The sequence below is a fragment of the Brassica napus genome, chromosome C5 (assembly GCF_020379485.1).
Source record: "Brassica napus cultivar Da-Ae chromosome C5, Da-Ae, whole genome shotgun sequence".
Lineage (NCBI taxonomy): Eukaryota > Viridiplantae > Streptophyta > Magnoliopsida > Brassicales > Brassicaceae > Brassica > Brassica napus.
In genome coordinates this window covers 42,205,014-42,226,507 of record NC_063448.1, presented here as the reverse complement: position 1 = coordinate 42,226,507, position 21,494 = coordinate 42,205,014, and the positions used below count along the sequence as shown (strand labels likewise).

At 37.5% G+C, this 21,494-nt stretch overlaps 1 protein-coding gene and 2 pseudogenes across 1 annotated transcript; 2 read left to right on the top strand and 1 right to left on the bottom strand.

The window, feature by feature from the left end:
• Positions 1-7,580: 7,580 nt before the first annotated feature.
• Positions 7,581-9,127, bottom strand: LOC125587767 (annotated as a pseudogene).
• A 7-nt stretch (positions 9,128-9,134) lies between these two features.
• LOC125587769 lies at positions 9,135-11,311 on the top strand (annotated as a pseudogene).
• A 5,823-nt stretch (positions 11,312-17,134) lies between these two features.
• LOC106366255 (pentatricopeptide repeat-containing protein At3g20730-like) lies at positions 17,135-19,598 on the top strand. The gene has a single exon (XM_048758863.1). It carries the CDS (start codon positions 18,652-18,654, stop codon positions 19,528-19,530), a length of 879 nt encoding a protein of 292 aa, XP_048614820.1. The 5' UTR covers positions 17,135-18,651; the 3' UTR covers positions 19,531-19,598.
• Positions 19,599-21,494: the final 1,896 nt, after the last annotated feature.

Below are 21,494 nucleotides of genomic sequence, written 5' to 3'. Positions count from 1 at the left end.
GGGGCAGGCTGATCCGGGGCGACAGGTGGAGCTCGTGGGGGAGGCATCTGAGATGGAAGAGGAGGAGGGGTCGAAGGAACTCTCCGAGATGTACGAGAGTCCGGAACTGTCCCGGAAGAAGACGATGGACCGCTAGAGGAAGATCCATCGCCAAACAAATCCGCATACGTAGGTGCATGAGCTGCTGGTCTCGGTCTAGGAGCCATCTAGAAAATTTAAAAAAATTAAATTAATATATATCCTAAGCGAATTGTTTAAAATAATTTTCTAAACTAATCATCTAAACTAATTCCGTTAACTAATCACCTAAACTAATTCCCTAAACTAATCACCTAAACTAACAACCTAAACTATAAAAAAAAAAAAAAAAGAGAGAGAGAGAAAGTTACCTTAGAGGGGGAGAGGAGTTAGGGAGAAAGATACGAGCAATGCTCGTCTGAAAGACTTCTCCCATATATATAAAAACGGTTTCCTCGTAACTTCGTCGTAATGTTACGAGGAAGTTACCAGACCCGTGTTTTCGTTTACGACGAAGTTACCAGGCCCGCGTTTTTCGATTTACGACGAAATTACGTCGAAACATTGGTTTATGACGAATTTACAAGGCCCACGTCTACGACGAAGTTACCAGGCCCGCGTTTTTCCATTTACGACGAAATTACGTCGAAACATCGGTTTACGACGATTTTACAACGCTTAACCCTAAACACCGAGAATGAAATCCCTAAACCCCAAAGTCACATATCATCTAACATCATATCTCTTCTTCTCTACTACTTTGTGCTCTTTCTCCAACTTAAACTCTAAAACCCTAAAACTCCAAATAATTTTTTTTAAAATTAACACAAATACATATTATATAAAACAACATTTGTTACACATACATTAGGATGGTAAAAAAACAATATTTCTTTAAACATACGTTACAATAGAGAAATACAAAATCAGAGACATATATTACATCACTCTAAATCGTTTTCGTTCTCATCAATATTACATCACTCTAAATCGTTTTCGTTCTCATCACTATCATTACAATCATCATCGTCGCTTCTCTCGAACTCGTCTTCACGTGCTTCATCTGTCGCATCTTCGGGAATATCTTCATATTGAAAGTTTTGCGGGTCGATCAAAAGGATTTCATCAGTTGGTTGTTCTGGTACCTCAACTTCATTGATAGCGTCTTCTTCTTGCAAGGGCGGTTCTTCTCCAGCGACAATGCGTCCACGAGGTGTAATTTTGATAGCAGCTAACCAGTTTATCCCGGAAGTTCGAAGCCGAGGATAAGGAAGGAAGCTTACTTGCTCGGCTTGTGAAGCTAAAATGAAAGGCTCAAATTTGTTGTATCTTCTCCCAAAATTGACATCCACAACACCAAATTTGTTATACCGAATCCCTCGGTTCACAACAGGATCGAACCATTCACATTTGAAGAGGACGATGTTACACATATTCCGTAGTTACTCGTTGCCCGATGTCTCCCATACTCGTATGTGTGAAAGGTAAATCCTCGTGTGAAATACATAGGTGATGTGGTGACCTTTGCAACTGGACCTTGAACCAATTCGTGAAACCATACGGGATAATAAGGATCGTCGTAATCAACCTGCAAAAAGCAGTTATTCTTAATTAATATTGAAGTATCAAAACACTTACTTAATTAATCAATGTATGAGATATATTACGTACATGTGATTTTAACCACTTGACAAAATGCTTATCTTTACGTGTGTCCACATCAGTTGCAGATATTCCTGGTATTGCTTCTTCAACTTGAGATACAAACATGATGCAAATTAAACAAATAATCAAGTCATACAGAATTAACTGCAATTCATATAATTAACATTCACAAAAATATTTACCTTTCAAAGTAACGGGTCACTGCATCCTCGCAGTTGAGCAGAATATAAGTGTGGGCACTATGTTTATCCTCTTCACATGACCACCATACTTCTTTCGTTTTACCACCAAACCTTGCAATTTCGCAGAAAATGTCAGGAACACCAGCAATTGGATATGATGTCGGTACTCCGCCATCATCATATCTTCTAGGAACTCTTTTCCTCGTACGAACAGTTGGAGCAAAGTAGTATGATGTGAAGTTAGATGTTTCGGCTGTCAAACTTCCCGCAACTATTGAACCTTCCACCTTTGCAAGATTTCTTGCTTTCCCCTTCAAATGTTTCATCTGTCGCTCATACGGATACATCCATCCGTTGTGAACAGGTCCACAAAGCAATGCTTCATACGGTAGGTGGACAACTAGATGCTCCATGACGTCAAAAAATGAAGGAGGAAATATCTTCTCCAGGTTGCACAATATGATCGGAATGTTATGATGAAGTTGTTCGATGACTTCTTCCTTGAACGTACGTGTGCTGAGATCTCTGAAAAAAGCGCCGATGGCTGTATATTGCAAAAGTAATCAAATTAATAACATTTCATAACATATGTATATATATTAACGTTTTATAATTACCTGCAAGTGCTTCATGGACATTTGCTGGAAGGAGCTCGGCAAAAGCAAATGGAAGTAGTCGTTGCATAAACACATGACAATCATGACTCTTCATTCCGGAGAACTTTTGACCTCGTTCAACACATTTTGACAGATTTGAAACATAACCATCAGGAAACTTAACTTCTGATGCAACCCAGTCAAACAAGGTTGTTTTGGCTTCTGATGACAACCGAAAGATAGGAACAGGAACGTTTCCATTGCTCTTGATATGTAACTCACTTCTTGAGCAAATATCAGGTAAGTCCATCCTTGACTTTTTGTTATCTTTTGTCTTCCCAGGGACATTAAGTAATGTATTCATGATGTTCTCAAAAAAGTTCTTCTCAATATGCATGACATCCAGATTGTGGCGTAAGAGAAGATCCTTCCAATCGGGTAGCTCCCAAAATATACTCTTCTTATGCCAATTGTGAGACACACCATATCCATCAGGCATATTTCCAGGAACATGCCAATTTCCTCCAACTTTAACTGTTTTCTGAGCTCCGTAATAATCAATGTCTGCTTCGATCTGCTGGCCGGTGAGATATGGAGGAGGACCGTCTCTGACAATTTTTTTGTGCCGAAACAATGTCTTATTTCTTCTGTACGGATGGGCAAGTGGAAGAAAGCGACGATGACAGTCAAACCAACAACTCTTCCTACCATTCTTCAGTTGAAAAGCATCCGTCGATCCAAGACAATATGGACAAGATAATCTTCCATGTGTTGTCCAGCCAGACAACATCCCATAAGCAGGGAAATCACTTATCGTCCACAGCAGAACTGCTCGCATCGTAAAATTGTTTTTCAAGGAACAATCGTACGTCCTCACCCCTTCTGACCACAATTGCTTTAGCTCTTCTATCAACGGTTGAAGAAAAACATCAAGAGACCGTTTTGGATGCTTCGGCCCAGGGATTAATATGGTCAAAAATAGAAATTCTTGTTCCATGCACATATCCGGCGGTAAATTGTACGGCGTAAGAATGACTGGCCACAAAGAATATTGTCTACCAGACATTCCAAATGGACTAAATCCATCGGTGCATAACCCAAGATAGACATTCCGAATATTTGTAGCAAAATCTGCGTGTACCTTGTTGAAATGTTTCCACGCTCTTGCGTCTGATGGATGTGCAACCTCACCATCTCTCTGGACATGTTCCGCATGCCACCTCATCGATGCAGCAGTCCTCTCAGATTGATATAATCTTTTCAATCTGTCTGTAATTGGTAGGTACCACATCCTTTGGTACGGTACCCTATTCCTCCCACGGCCTTGCGGTTTGAATCGTGGTTTTTTGCAGAATCGACACTCTTCTAACTTGTCATCTTCTTTCCAGTAGATCATGCAGTTGTCGATGCAAACATCAATCATCTCCGAAGGCAACCCAAGACTATAAACCAATTTCTGAATCTCATAATAAGATTCAGCAGACACGTTGTCTTCTGGCAAATACTCTTTAAACAACTCCGCCCATGCATCCATGCAATTCTCAGGTAAATTATGATCTGTTTTAATATTCATCATCCTAGCTGCTAGAGACAATTTAGAGAGACCTTCTCTACAACCAGTGTAGATTGGTTGATTTGCAGCATCTAGCATTTCATAAAACCTTTTTGCATCCAAATTAGGTTTTTCTACATTTCCAGTTCCATCAGCTATTGTTGTAGTTGTTTCTAAAAATGCATCACTAATCATATCTTGAACCCTATCATGATCTACCATCTGCTCATGATCTTGATGATAATTATATTCATTATGCAAATGATTCGTTTCTTCACTATGATGACCATCCTCAAAATTATTATTACTACTACTAGCTTCATTTCCCCCATAACCCTCTCCATGTTGATACCAAATGTAGTACTATGCTGTAAATCCTCTGTTTACTAAATGCTTCCATACAGTTTCACTACATGCAAATTTTGAATTCTTGCATTTCCGACAGGGGCATAACATCTTACCGCTTTCCTGTGTGATCGGTGTACAGTCCGCCTGGTGCATGAATGTCTCTAGCCCGCTCAGAAATGCGTTCGTCACCCTCCCGTCGGAATCTTTGTGCAAATACATCCAACTCCGTAACTCGTAAATACTACCGCCACCGGCCATTTTTTCTTAGATTTTTTTTTGAAATCATTTTTTTCTGATTTTTTTTTCGGATTTTTTTTTTATCCCGTTTGTGTGTTGTGAGGAAGAGAGTTGTGAGAAATGACATATATATAGAGAAATTTTCGAGTTGGGTAGTTGAAATATAACAACGATTTTACAAGGAATATTTTACATGGATTTTACATGGTTTTAACATATTATTTACGACGACTTTACGACGAAATTAGGTAAGTTAAAGCACATTGAATACACGTTTTCACCTAAATATAACGGTAATATGCTTCGTTGTAATGTCGATGTAATGATTACGACGTATTTCTCATTCCACGTACATTCGTCGTAAACTTACATGGAGTTTACGACGAAATCAGTTCGTCGTAAATTTACATGGCGTTTACGACGAAAGTTAGATTCCTCGTAATTTCGTTGTAAAGACCATGTAAATTTACGACGAATTATTTTCGTCGTAAATGTTCGTTGTTATGGGCACGTTTTCTTGTAGTGTTTCTCTATAATCCTCTGTCTAGGTTGCAGCTGGAGTTATGCGATTATTTTCCCACAGAGTTTAAAACTTCAGTTGGTTACGTGATCTATTACCTCCGGACAACCTCTGTTGGGTGGGCCGGTGTTGAAACGCTTGAAGTTCTTCTTCACACGCTATGAAAGTGGCACTGTTACGGATTTCCCCTTCATGCAATCATTGTCATTAACATTGTAATTAACTCCCTCACTCCACTATTTCCACAATTTATCATTCAATGCATCTTCAACTCTCTTCAGTTCTCTGAATCTACAACTATAAATAGGTGAGTTTGTCTCCGTCAAATTCATAATTACATTCTTCCCAATCATACTAATCCAAAAACTTCTGCATATTAGAATAGTGATTTGCTCTCTCAGTCCTCGCTGATTTGAAAGATGGGTGTTGTAGTAATTCCGTGAGCAACCACAAGATCATCTTCATGTTGCTTGCAGAGATTAAACTTGAGATTAAATTTTCCAAAACTGGAGACGATTTATATATATTATGAATGCATCTTCCGTATTTATGGCTTTTTGAGTTTTTTTTTTCTTTTGCTTGGGTTGATTTTGGTACTTATCATAATCGTTGATTTTGTTATAATTGAAGTTCATACTGTGTCTAGATTTCAGGAAAAAAAGGTTTATAACTTTTGAATGTGATTAAGAGACCCATCTGGGTGATGTAACTTCATGTGTTCCTATCACAAAGCAGACAGCTTTTGATCATCCTTTTCTCAAAGAACACAAGATTCAGGTACATGAATACATCGTCTACTTAGATTTTATTTGGGCTTTTTGTTTTATGTTCTGAGTGCTGATGTTTAGTTTACTTTACTTGCAGTCCCTTCTTTAGATGAAGCCTAATTACCATCATGAAGGACTTTCTGATGACAACAAAGTGTCTTCTACGAAGTCAGAAATAGAAAGACATACATATCCCTCAGTTATGACATCGGTATGGTTCCAAAGGAACCATTCTCATGAGGAGGACAAAGGAAGGAATGAACTCTCCCGTTTCCTAAATCTACAGAACCTGACCTCATTAACCAAAAGGTCACCAGATGAGTCGAAGTTTCTTTTCTTTTTTTTTTCTGTTGGTTTCTTGATCTAATTTGTATTTTTTGTGTCGGTTTTGAATTGTAGCATGACAGAACTTATGTGGAAGGGGTTAAGAACTATGGAGCTAAAGCAACCACAAATGTGTGGGAGCCAAAGATAAATCAGCAGAATGAGTTTATCTTCTCGCATATATGGTTTCTCAGTGACTTATTCTGACAATATCTTAAACAGTATAGACGCTGGTTGGCAGGTATACTCAGTTAGCTTCTTTGTAATGTGAATATGATTTTGGTACTTATGTTCTGATGATGATTTGTGTTTGCTTTACCACAAGTTAGCCGGATCTATATGGTGACAATAACACAAGACTATTCACTTACTGGATTGTAGATTCCTGAGACAACCTTCTAATCAAATTCTTTGGTCATGTGCTTCTGCTCCTTTTAAGCTAACTGAGTGTACCTGTCAACCACTGTTCTATCATCTCTATTACTAAATGGTTTAGAGGGGGTTCTCTAAGTCATATTTCTCTATTTAAACACATATTTATTTCGGATATTGTCTACTCTGTTTCTCACATGTGCAAATACAAATGAAGTGTCTTTACATGTTATATACAATTCATCTCTTATATTTTGCTTATGGATCTCCACAACAGAGTTCCAAATCTTCATGTCTGTTCCTAGAGTTGTTAAGTCATCCCAAAGTTATTAAACTCTTTTCCGCCATTTCCAAATTCTAACCATAGTTTATTAAATTGGTTAGCAGTTAATTCAATTATAAATCGTTACTGTAAGTACATAACCGTAATTTTATATATAATAAAACCAGTGTAAGAACTTATATTACAAAAGGAAAACAAAAATAATATAATTACTAATTATACCTCGATAACTAAACAGTAATATTTGTTAAGAAAAACTAAACAATAATATTTGTCTTATAAAGTCCTAATTATTTTGGATGATATGGTTTATTTGATAATTTTTAAAAATATGTAAATCTTTAGACATTAATGTATTATGTTCTAAGTTGATTAAAAATGATATGCAATGTTTACTTTTTACATAATATAAACAATAGACTTCAAAGAGAATGTAAAAATAAAATAAATATTAACTATATATGAAAGAGAAAAAAACTTATACGTTGAAACTCAACCGCAATTATGAATAATACCAGTATTAAAAAATGTAAAATAATTATATAAGAAAATAGTTAGACAAACATCCGATTTTTAATAAAAATAGCAAAATTGAGTAATAAATATATTTTAAAATTATTTTTTTGGTGAGAATAAATTAAATATTATTTTTTCTAACTTCCCGCCCGCAGGGCGGGCCTGCGGCGGGCCTGCCCTAGTAAAAACATATAATGAAAGATGTTAAAGTCGAGACTGAGATGTTATAATGACAAAGGAACCGAGTTTGAAGAGAGTAGAAGAAGTCATGATCATTATAAAAAAAAAAAAGAGAGATGAGTTACAGCTTGTTATTTAAAATTTTGATTGAATGAACATGTAAATGTGATCTGTTAGCTTAGATTTGCACAGAGCTTGGAACATAATTGCTCACAATATTGTAAAGTCGTGGGTGTGAAGATTTTGTGCTGTCTACTTCTCTAGAATGACCACTCTCCCCGTCAATGATGTATGTATTGTACCAGTTGTTGAAATCATCAAAAGCCTCAACGGTTTTCTTCTCCTCCTCAATCAAAAAAATTCCAAACAGATAACAACATTTGAGTTGCAAATTTTCAAATTTGAAGAACTTGCTCCATGACACATAGTCGGGCTCAATCTTATTCGTAACCCAGACAGCTATCTCAAATTCACCCAACGTCTGCTCTAACAACACTGCAAGCTTTTCTTCTTTAACCGAAGAGAGAGACACACTGCATCTATGATTTATGTCAGATGGTAAAGGCAGATGCGGTCCAAATCTCTCTCTTGTAAAGTCAAAACAGTGTAAGAAACCATCTCCTGACTCGACATGCCAGTAAGTGTTTCCTTTCAAAGTCAAGCTAGCTTTAGTATACTCTATTACATTGCTGTGAAAGGCTACATCAGGAGGAGTCTTCCATAAACCACAACTCAAGTCGTAGATATCTATGTAGATGTTCATATTATCATCACGGCTTAACCAAAGGATTTTGTGGGTACGACATGATTTATCGTATCCAAAAGCAAATACTTCACAGTGATACGAATGTTTTGTTGGGCAGTTGATCCATCTCGTTTTACCCCAATACGGGTTCTAAACCAAAAGCCTAAGTTTGACGTTTCTCCATAGACATAGCAGTAAACCGTTGCAATAAAAGGAACGATGTAGAACGACCTCTGAATATGAATTTTCTTGAGTAATAAGTATACCGTTGCGTTTTGTGGATGGATCAAAGGTTTTGTTGTGAAAGTCATAGAATTTGACGTTGATCGAGTTATCGTTGGGATCTCCCGTGATCACAAGAACCTCCTTTTCTCGCTGTGATGCTGCTGCTGCTTTTTCAATATGCTTATTGGCCAATCTCTGATCCTCTGTTAAGACGTTCCAGTTTTTGCAAGTAGATCGTACTGTTACGATGGATTTCACCGGAACCCTAGAGAGAATCTCCTCTAGCAATTCCATGGGAAGATTGGATATCTTCGTCTTCATATTGTTTCATGCTCCAAACAAAGATCGATGAACAGAAATAAGTTTAGATAATCTTTGAAGACTCTATTCCTTTTTCGTCTCTAGATGCCGTCGATAGATTGTTATTTAGATTCACTGTTTATGGGCCTTTTTATCTAGTGGCCCAATGACAATGATCAAATGAATAGCAGCTTTACTTTAGATTCAACTTATCCTAATCGTAGAGCATGTTGTGATGTCTGGCGTTTTATAGGAAACATTAAACCCAGAAAACCACAACATTCATTATCTCAGGCCGGTAAGACAATTCACGCGTGCGTAGCGAGTAACCACGCACGTGCTAGTCAGTCTTACAGTAACAACAACATCCTCAAGATTCCAATTTTCTCATGAAGTAACTAACTGTCTTCTCTTTTGTGAATTTCCCAAGATATGGATCCTAAAGACGCAACAGTTATGGATCCTCCCACGTCTATGCTCCTTTTGTCGATCGTCCCACAGCTTCCCGGATCTGGGAATCGATCGTGATCGAGCAAGTCCATGAGGTGTTGTTCTTGATCCATCTTCTTGATTTAGAAGAGCCATAAAGGATTATACTCTCAAGTATTGGCTCAAATCATTCACTAGAGATCAATTCAAGCTTCAAGGCCGTACCGCTCAGCTTTCTAATCTAATCTAATCTATTCTAGGTCCACTTCTTCTCCTTCTTCAGTGAGTTGAGCTTTCCTGGAGGAAAAGATTGTGTCTTTATGGTTCAGGTTTTGTGTGTGTGTTTTGCAGATATTAATGGACAGGCTATACATGCCAGTATGGGTTTGCCACCTGCTCTTAGTGTCACACCACTGCTAAAGTTGGAAAATTGGAAATCATGGTTTTTGTTCGCTAGCCTACTGATGAACATCTCATTTGTTGTTGAATTGTTTCATCGGTGCATCTTAATTTTGTCTTTTCTTGATTTTGAGATGATTTGTTGGAAGAACATGGCTTTGATGTGTGCTAGTTTCTCAAGGATGATAGAATTGTGACAGTTTAAGCAGGGACTGTTAATGGAACTATAATAGCTCTGAGGTAGTTCTGATGGAATATAGATTCAGGATTCTGGAAAAGTAATAGCATATCTTCTGCTTGTGAGTGACAGTTTAAGTGCATAGAACATAGCTATTAAACTGAAATGTTATTTTATTTCTGTTAATTCTGCCATCTCTCTTGTTCTCCACAAGTATTGATTTTTTTCTATGTCGCTTTTCTGCTCAAATGTCAGCAATGTACAAACGGAGCCTGTAGTTGTGCAAATCGATAAACTCGATCTTGTTCTTGAAGAGAATCCTGATGCTGATGTGACAAAGGGCCCAAGCAGGTAAGGGCAACCCTACGTCATCTGTTTTGCTACTACTCAGTCTTGATTGAGGCTTCCTTTATTCCCCAGAATATTATTGAGTCTGTGATTCTTTTTTTTTTTTTGTTTTCTCATTATGTTCAGTGCTCAGTCTCCTACCGCCTCTGGAAAAAGTAACGGTTATGGATTTGCTGACAATATGAGGTATCTCTGCTACTTGTTCAACATTCCAGAATTATAGTTTCTTGGAGTCATATAAATCCTTTTGTTTATTTGCAGTTATATATTTCATTATGTTGATCAGATTGCAGACGGAATGACTTTACAAGTAAAAGTGGTCAATCTTCTTCTTGAAACTGGTGGTGGTGCTCACCGTGAAGGAGGTGCAGCCTGGTAAGTTGCTTTTACTGCGTTCTTTGATGCATAAACCTTATTATGGTTCTTAACTATCGGAGTTTATTATGAATGCATTGGGATCTTTCTTATGTATGTCTAATCTAAACTTTTGTACTTCGTATCTAGGGCTGCTCATCTGGCATCTATTACAATATGCAACCTTGTTCTGTACACCACTAATGAGAGTTGGAAGGTGAGCTCTGCGAGCATATTGTAATAAAATCCTTTTCTTGAAGGATAAGTGTTTCTGAACCTGATTTATCATTTACAGGTTGTAAATCTGAAAGAAGCAAGGGACTGACTTCTCTACCAACACCGGATTTATTTATTTGTTTAAGGTATTGATTGATGACACTCTTTTTACCCAGTTGTCGTTGATACTACTATTCCAAACTACTTTGTTCCTTCCTGATAATATCAGCTTTGAAGATATTATTATTAAATATGTTTTGGTTTCTTTACCTGTGATGCATATACTTTCATTACCAGAAACTTGAATGGGAAGCTTTATCAAATTGATCTTCCGCCACATCGTGATATGTTCACTGACGCTAACTTAGCCCGCTCTGAAGAAGAAAATCTCAGAGATGATAATGGAGCAAACCGAGTTTTCTTTGGCGGTGAACGCTTTTTAGATGGAATTTCTGGCCAAGCACATGTAAAACATTTGTTTCTGATTTGTCTTTTTACTTGTATATATCATATTGGAGTAAGGATGCTTTAAGGAATTAATTTTTTTGGGTGTGTAATTCGTTAGCCCTGATGGTGGCCTCTTGTTCAGAGAACAGCATTAAACAGTCCACTTGGGCTTGAAGTCCAGTTACACATTTTAGAACATTCTCTCTTAGTTTTTAGATAGCTGGTTGGTGGATATGGATAACTAAGTCTACCCATTATTCTTGGGAATAGACGCCGTCTTCTCCGCTTCTTAACTGGAATGTATGTATGCCTAAACCGAGGAGATGTGGATCCAAAATCTCAACAGTTTTTCTCACTCTTTATGGTATCTTTCAAGCAGTCTGCTGAAGCAGCAGGAAGGTCTCTTGTCTCTGTTCTTGTGGACCATGTGTTTCTTTGCATTAAAGATGCTGGTTAGTTTCTGACATGCTTAAATATAAAATATTTTTCACATTGCTGGGCTCAAAGTATGACTCCAGTCAACCGTTAGCTACGAGTGCATTTTTCTTGTTTCTTGGGTTTAACTTTTATCATTCTTCATGGCATTTCAGAATTCCAACTGGACCTACTGATGCAATCACTCCTCTTCTCTCGAGTATGTTTTCATCGATTTTTATCTAGTAACTTTCATTATACTGTTTCCTGTGTATACATTAACGCTTTCTTAGTTCTGGAACATGTATAAAGTTTTGTATGAGTTTGAACATAAAACACACATTACCTATAATGAAATTAGATTCTGGACAAATTGAGGAGTTCCATAAAGAAATTAGGAATATGACTAGATTTAGCTCTCTCATTGAATTGGTCTAGTAGTTAATATGATTAATGCATTCAATAAACTATATATTTTCTTCCCAGTGAAGTTGATATGTTAAGTGCACTTCCTTACTCTGAGCATCTTATTGAATTATATGGCTCTGTAATCAATCTTACATCCGTAGACATATATGCTTGCATGCCTGTGTTTCGGATGGAGAATCAGCTAACTATTTGACTAAGATCTTGATTGGTGGAGTATTTTTAAGGTGAATATATGTCTATAGCCTTTTTGAAAGTTCAAACTGCTCTCTGTCTGTATATCAATTATTTTCTCGTCGCATGTTTACTAGGCTGATCTCTGAGAACTTCTTAATTACTGTTGATCTTCAGAGAATTATATTCTACATGCTCAGATATTTGTTTCTGATGGCTCTTTCAAGAATTATACTATTACCTTTCTGTTACCACTGTTTATAGAATGAGGAACCCAAAAACTCGCTGGACAGTGTATGCCATTCGATATTAGTTCTTATGCAGTGATTGTTTCCCTTTTTGGTTTATTTGTTTCACATGCATTTAGTGGTTAGGTGAACTATTGCTTTATGCTTATAGTATTGTTATAGTTTCTTGTGCATGTGTTGATTCAAAAATTTATACTCTTCAACAAATTCTTCACCAGTTTCTTCTTATATACTTTCTCAGGTTCATCTTCAGGAAGAAGCTTGTTTAACAGATTTCTTCTGTTTTGGCTGATGGCATAGTTGTGATGTTTTACCAGATAAATCCGTTAACTCTCTTCCTTTCACCCTCAAGCAGTTAGATGTTTCTGTTCCATTAGACATGAGTAATATTAGAGTAAGCCGGTTATGTATGGTTAATACCGGCTAGGAGAATATATAATCTTATAAATACTGAACCAATGTAACATAATACAGTTTGAGAATTGAATAACAAACTTCATCTTCTTCTTTTCTCTCTGAGCTTGAGCTCGATCTCATCTCATTCTCTGGGTCTAATATGGTATTAGAGCAATTGCTCTCATCTTCCGCTTCTTCTTGATTGATTCAGAGCTTGATTCGAGCTCAATCTTTGTTCTTGGCGATTTGCGAAATCCATTTTGATTCGCGACTTCGTCTTCTTCGATTTCTTCATCGATAGAGCTATCGATCTTTCCGATTCACCGCTTCCATCATGCCGCTCTCATACGCAAATGCCGTCAACTCAACTCCGAACTCGGCGTCACAACAGAATCCGACGGCGACCAGATCGGCGACGGCGCCGCTTCAGGATCCGAACTCATATCCTCTATACGTACACACTGCTGATCACGCTGGTATTGTTCTCGTCTCTGATAAGCTTACTGGATTAGGCAATTTCAACGAGTGGCGTAGATCTATGATGATGGCATTAGGAGCTCGGAACAAGGTTGTTTTTGTTGATGGAACTTATCCTGAGTTGGAGAAAACTCATCCAGATTATGCTTCTTGGTATCGTTGCAACAGTATTGTTTGCACTTGGATTGTGAACTCTGTGAACAAAGCGATTGCCAAGAGCATTATGTATCTTGAAACGGCGAGGCAGATGTGGCTAGATATCCATGATCAATTCAAGCAAAGTGATGGACCTCGTACAGTTGAGATCAAACAACAAATCTTCTCTGAAATTCAAGGATCACAGAGCATTAGCGAGTACTACACGAAACTCAAGCAGCTTTGGGAGGATCTTAAGAATCATGAGAGGTTTTATCGATGTTGTTGTAGCCATGAGAGTTGTGAAAGTTACAAGTTATTGATGGAGCATGATGAGCAAGATCGTGTCTTGAAGTTCCTCATGGGGTTGAATGATACATATACAGCAACGAGGGGTCAGATACTCATGATGGAACCCAAACCATCACTCAACAAAGTCTTTAATCTTGTCTCACAGGAAGAGAGACAACGCTCTATGAAACATGGAACAACAAGTGCAGTGGCGTTTCAGACTTCATAGTCTTTTCAGCCATCTGATCAAGTTGTTGCAGCTTACACTGGTGGTTACAATAAGTCAAAGAATCGGCCAATCTGTTCTCATTGTGGTGTCGTTGGTCACACAGTCAACAGATGCTACAAACTCCATGGATATCCACCAGGCTACAAATCCCCATCTACAAACTACAAGCCTCAGAATCAACAGAACAACAACTCTTCTGCTAAGCAAAATGATCACTGGCCTCCGAAGAAAGATAATGTGGCTGGTGCAGTTGTTCACGATTCTGCACAAAACAACAATCAACAGGGTGTGAGTCTGGACAACCTCACATCAGATCAGATCCAGCATCTTCTCAGTGTTCAGAATGTTTCTTTGCAAGTTCAGAATACAGTCTCTCAGGTTTCTGGTTCTCAATTCACTCTCGCAGATGGCTCTACATCAATCTCCCGACCCCAACCACAACTTTCTCCACAAATTCAAGCCCCCTCTGGTAAATCCTTTCAAACCTTTCCTTTATTATCTTCTGCGGGAATCAATAATGACCATAGTACTAGGAACCATGCTTGGGTAATTGACACAGGTGCTAGTTGTCATGTTTGTTCTGACCTTAGTCTACTCACTAACACTCAAACCATTAGTAACACCTTTGTCACTCTTCCTGATGGGACTAGTATTTCAGTAACTGTTGCTGGAACGATTAAACTCTCCAACACACTTTCTCTTAAATTCGTTCTTTTCATTCCAAATTTCAAATTCAATCTCTTAAGCATCAGTGCTCTTACACGAAACAGTTCTATTACTGTGCTTTTCTCTTCAGATTCTTGCTATATACTTCCTTTTAATCCTTTTCTTTCTCAGGCGTATATTCTGGACTCTATGATTGGGAAGGGTAATCTGCATGAAAATCTTTACATCTTAGAGTCGTCTTTTTCAAAGTCAACATCATCTTCATCCATCATTCCTTCTCAAATTCATTCTACTTTTCAAATTTCTGCTGAAGTCTGGCACCAGCGTTTAGGACATCCTTCACCAAATAAGATTCATATTTTGTCAAAAGAACTTCACATTTATCTGAAAAACCAGTTCATGAGTCTGTTTGTAAAGTCTGTCCTTTGGCAAAACAAAAACGTATTTCATTTCAATCTTCAAATAATATGTCTCATTTTCCTTTTGATCTCATTCATCTTGATATATGGGGACCATTTCATGAACCAACTAATGAAGGTTACAAATACTTTTTGACCATAGTAGATGATTGTACACGTGCTACTTGGGTTTATCTTCTAGAAAATAAGAGTTCTGTGTCATCCATCTTTCCTGATTTCATTCAACTTGTTGAAACCCAATACCAAAAGCAGATTAAAGCCATTAGATCATACAATGCCCCAGAACTTTATTTCACATCTTTACTCAAAACTAAGGGAATCATTCATTACTTTTCATGTGCATACACTCCACAACAAAACTCTGTTGTGGAGAGGACACACCAACACATTCTTAATGTGGCTCGTTCACTTCTTTTTCAATCAAACATTCCATTATCTTACTAGGGGGATTGCATTCTCACGACTATATATCTTATCAACAGAACACCTTCTCCACTTCTTCAAAACAAATCACCTTTTGAACTTTTAAACTCAAAACCTCCTATGTACACTCATCTACGGGTTTTTGGTTGTCTATGTTTTGCCTCAACCTTATCAAAAGATAGACACAAATTTTCACCTAGAGCTAAGCCATGTGTTTTTCTTGGATATCCTCATGGATATAAAGGGTATAAAGTTTTAGATCTTGATCCACATACGATTTCAATTACTCGAAATGTGATTTTTCATGAGTCAATCTATCCTTTTGCTCTTTCTCCGCAAGTGTCAAACATTTTTTCTCAGGATGTCCTTCCCTTGCCAGTTCCAGATTCTCTATTTTCAGCTTCTTTTGACATTGCGCCTGATCCTATTTTTCCTGATACATCTTCCTTTCCATTTCATCTACATGAACCTATTCCTCCTGTTTCTTCTCCTTCTGAACAGAGTGATTCTTTAACACATTCCTCACCTGTTCATTCATCATCTTCTCATCTTTCTTGTTCCAATACTGAATCAGTACCATCAGGAAGGATAGATTCTAATACTAGACCCAAACGTCAGTCTAAGGCTCCTACTTACCTAGATGAATACCATTGTTACCTTTTAGATAAGAATCCTAATTTTCCTGCTCATCCCACACACACCACATCATATCCTATTTCATCTTTTTTCTCATATAACAATCTTGAATCTTCATACAAGAATTCGGTTCTTAATATCACCACAACCATGCCACCCAAAACCTTCCTTGAAGCCATTAAATCTGCGGAGTTTACTGAGGCTATGAAAACTGAGATGACTTCTTTGGAAGATACTGGTACCTGGAATGTTTGTGAGTTACCTCCAGGCAAGCATCCGTTGGCTGTAAGTGGGTTTATACCATCAAGTTCAATCCTGATGGCACTATTGAGAGGTTCAAAGCGCGTTTGGTTGCTAAAGGATACACACAGATTGAAGGGCTTGACTATATAGATACATTTTCTCCGGTGGCGAAGATGGGAACAGTTCGTCTTCTTCTAAGGCTCGCTGCAAGCAAGAACTGGTTGATTAATCAACTTGATATCAGTAATGCTTTTCTTAATGGTGACCTTGATGAAGAGATCTACATGACAATACCACCGGGTTATGCAGAGCTGTCTGGAAAGTCATGGCCTAAGAACTATGTTTGCAAGCCCAACAAATCGCTATATGGTCTCAAACAAACTTCCCGCCAATGGAATCAGAAGCTGTCTGGTGTTATCCTTGCAGAGGGATTCAAACAGAGTCCTTCTGATCACTCTCTCTTTGTGAAATGCACGTCTGAAGTATTTTTGGCAGTATTGGTTTATGTTGATGATATACTGCTTGTTGGGAGTAATGATTTGGCTGTTGATGATTTCAAGAATGTATTGAAGGGTGCTTTCAAGCTGCGTGATCTCGGACCTGCAAAATATTTTCTCAGTTTTGAGATTACTCGCAACTCCACTGGTATCTCTATTAATCAGAGGAAGTACACGCTTGAATTGCTTGAAGATGCAGGACTACTTGGATGTAAACCTCTCTCTGTTCCAATGGAACCAAATCTCAAGATGTCAGTATCTGATGGTGTGTTGCTAGAAGAACCATCTGTCTATCGACGTATTGTGGGAAGACTTCTTTACCTGACTCATACGCGGCCTGATATTACTTATGCCGTTCATAAGCTCAGTCAGTATATGTCTGCTCCACGAATGGTTCATTTCCAAGCTGCTAATAGGATTCTACGTTATCTGAAGAATGATCCAGGGCAGGGTTTGTTTTTCTCTGCCTCGACTGATCTCCATCTTACAGCTTTCTCTGATGCAGACTGGGCTTCATGTCCAGATTCACGAAGATCAGTTGCTGGTTATTGCGTTTTTCTTGGTGATGCTCTCATATCTTGGTGTTGCAGGAAACAACCGACTGTTTCTCGAAGTAGTTCTGAAGCCGAGTACAGAGCAATGGCTGACACTACGTGTGAGTTGATTTGGCTAGCTGCATTATTGCGTGACTTACACTGCTTCTCAACGGCTCATGCAACTCTGTTTTGCGATAATCAGTCTGCTCTTCACATCGCTTCGAACCCGGTATTTCACAAACGCACAAAACACATAGAAAATGACTGTCATGTGGTTTGTGAACGTCTACAAAGTGGATTCTTGAAGACATTACATGTGAGAACAGATAATCAGCTTGCTGATATTTTTACAAAGGCAGTGCAACCTGGTTTGTTCAAGCATTTAGTGTCCAAGATGGGATTACATAGTTTGTATCTTCCATCTTGAGGGAGGGGTATTAGAGTAAGCCGGTTATGTATGGTTAATACCGGTTAGGAGAATATAAAGTCTTATAAATACTGAACCAATGTAACATAATACAGTTTGAGAATTGAATAACAAACTTCATCTTCTTCTTTTCTCTCTGAGCTTGAGCTCGATCTCATCTCATTCTCTGGGTCTAATAAGTAACTTGGAAGATTCAGCACATCTTTCAGCAAAAAAAGGTCTTCGCTGGAGCAAGGCTTCACATTGAGAACTTATCCTGAGCGGAGTCGCATACCCTTAAAGTTCGGCTACTCAACCTGGAGGAGAAAGATCCTGTTTGCTTCTCTCTATGGCTGGGACAGCCTATTGACGCCAGCCAAAAGAAATAGATTGTAAGCTATTCCTTAAAGAAACTGCCTTTAATTCTTTATGATAAATTTTGATATTTACCTGTCAGAAAGCTCTGTTTTTCAAATTTTCCAGAAAAGCTCTGTTTTGTGTGTGTGTACGTTCTTCATGGTTGATTTCAATCCCTAGTGACAGTTGATAAAAGGGGTAGCTTTTCGTGTAGTTTAGATCCAATCCGTGTTTGTGGATAATGATTGCGTGTGTGTAAAATCTCACTGTTTCGAAACCATACTTAATTAGACCCTTCCTTGTACCTCAAGGCTCTCAAATTATGTAGCTACCAATCCGTCGAGGAACAGTTTGTGTTAGATCCATGGGAACTCTGTCACAAATGGGTTCCGCTCGAATCTCCAGCTGAACAACAGTTTGGTGAACTTGTACGCAAGACATGGAGATGTGAAACACGCACGTAAACTGTTCGATAGAATGCCTAACAGAGATGTTGGTTCCTGGACAGCTATGATCTCGGGGTATTCTCGACGTGAGAATCACCGGAGCGCATTGCTGTTGTTCAAAGAGATGCGCCGGGAGCCTGTTAGAGCTAATGACTTCACTTACGGGAGTGTCTTGATGTCGATGTCGTGCAAAGATTTGGGGTGTTTGAAAGAAGGGATGCAGATACATGGGTGTGTGGAGAAAGGGAGATTTGCAGGGAACTTGGTTGTGAGGAGTGTATTGCTTTCTCTTTATGCTAAGTTTGGTAAGATGGAGGATGCTCGTCTTCTGTTTGATTCAATGAAAGAAAGAGATTTGGTTTCTTGGAATATGATGATCGACGGGTATACTGCAGTTACTTCATTTGGTCTGTTTCAGCTGATGCTCGCGGAAGGTAATCTACACTCTTGTCTTTCATTCATTCATATTTCAAAACGATCAAGTGACTCAATTTGGTTAGATATCTTTGAAATGGTCAGTGAATTACACGGTTTTGCGACCAAGCTTGGCTTCGGGAGATCAAATGTTGCACTGATTAGGTCTCTGATCGATGTGTATGCCAAGTGTGGTAGCCTTTCCAGTGCTTTGAAACTGTACGAGGGCACGATGAAAGGAGACTTGATATCTTGCACTGCTATAATTACAGGTCTTGCACAGCAGAACAACCTCACAAGTGATACTTATTTTATGTTATGTATTCATCGTCTAGTATTATATATACTGTATATAGGATACACCCTAAGGAAACTGAAATATTTTACAAGAGGAGTGACACAACTCTTGGGAGCTAAGGAATCCTGCCAGGAGTTCCAGTTCTCGGCATGTTTCCTAATATGTCAACGCCGATCTCACCATTGCATTAAGATCTAGAGGCTTTATCTTGGGCAATGGAATGTATGCTTTAGGTATCGATATGTCAATTTTTTGGGACCGACTGCAAGGACTTAATCTCGATGATCAAAGACCCCGAAGTATGGCCGAACTTTTCTACTGTGCTGAAGGAGTTTATGAAGTTTGAAGATCAGATTCACGGAGTTCTCAGATTGTTTTTGTTCCTCGTTCGGAAAATGTATCGTCTGATTCATTAGCTAAGATAGCCATATCCTTTCATAGGGAATTGTATTACATTGGTTGTTCTGTTCCGGTCTAGTTCCCCAGACCACCTCAAGCTTGAGTAATAGAATAGTCGCTCGAAGAAAAAAATAACTAAAATATTTTACAATTTGATAAAAGTTAACTTTACCATTTTTTTTCGAAAAAGGCCGTTAACTTAACATTTGATGAGAAAAAAAGGAAAAGTTAACTTTACTCTTTCCTCCACTGCTTATATATGTAATTTTGTCATCAAGGAAATACATGGAACAATATTCTTAATATCATAAATCGGTGTGCAATTTTCTCAGATAGCAATTTTTAAGTTTTTTTTTAACGTGTGATTAATTATGCTATTACAACGATGAGAAATATTACATAGACGATTCTATAGCCGACAATTCTACCATCATATGAGAAGGCACGTCTGACTGCATCGCTTTGAGCCGCCATATGAGAATCGATGATATGTCCTTGCACCATGCCGAAGGCGTCTTGTAACTTTTTTTCTCCATGATCTGCATAATTTGCGTTTTCTGGGGTTTGAACCCCAGACCTCCTGGTGTAGAAGCATTAATGAATCCTTAGTCAAACCACTGGACTAAAGGGCTTCCACAATTTTTAAGTTTTTGTCACAAAAATAGTTTTCAGAAAATAAAATACCAAAATAGCTATTTTTTATTTTAAATTTTTTAATATTTATTTTTATTTTTAAAATTTTGAACTGATCTCTAAAACCCAACCCCTTAACTCTAAACACTAAGTCTTAGATTAGTTAAAACTAAGAGTATAAATGCATATTTGCCCTTCAGTAAAATCTCTTTTGGTCATTTTACTTCTTGGAAATCTATTTTTGTGAAAATAAACTAAAAAATGCTATCCAAGGGAATTTCTCTAAATCGGTTTAAAAATAATAATAATAATAATAATTCAAAAATAAAAATCACATAAGTAACAAATATTCTTAATTTTTAGGATTATTAGTTCAAAAAGAACATTTAATTATGTTTTTGCTGCAAGATCAAAATCTAGCTAATATTTTTGAATAGTTTTTTTTCATGGTGGCACGAATTTGGAATTTAGTAAATAATTTAATGTATATATTTATATTTAGTTTGAATTTTAAAGTATATGAAAAATGTATCGAGAATATCGACTATTTCAAAATTATAGAAAAACGAAGATAAAGAATTAAAATATTTAAAAGATCAAAACGAATTTAAAATAATTTAGTAAAGTCAAGAAGAATATAAAGTTAACATTTATCTAATATACTATATTAGTTTAAGAAATTAAATTGATTTATTTTTTATATAAACATATGCATAACATAATTTGGATGAAAGTCAATAATACATCTTCCAATTCATTACTCTCATCAATTTATCGAAGTGTGATTGTAATTAAGTTTGAAGATTTTATTATATAAACAAAAGAAGAAACAAATATGTCGAATTTCAGAATGATTAGTTAGTTAGTTGATTACACTTGCATCATTTTCCACAGAATATGAAAAAAACAAAACGACACCAAGTTCCTTCTTTTAAACAAGAAACGGCACACGTAGGTATTGATCATATATCAACATAATAAAACAAACGAACTAGAGACGTTCTCATGGAACCTTCCCGCAATCTTTACGACATTTATGAGCGTCCAACGGTAACCAATCCAGGCCAAGATCATATCAAAATCGGTTTTTAACAAAACCGGGAAAATCTGGTAGATGGTTAAGCTATCTA

Coding starts and splice junctions, on each gene's coding strand:
- LOC106366255 (XM_048758863.1), top strand. CDS start 18,652: ATGCCTAACAGAGATGTTGGTTCCTGGACAGCTATGATCTCGGGGTAT.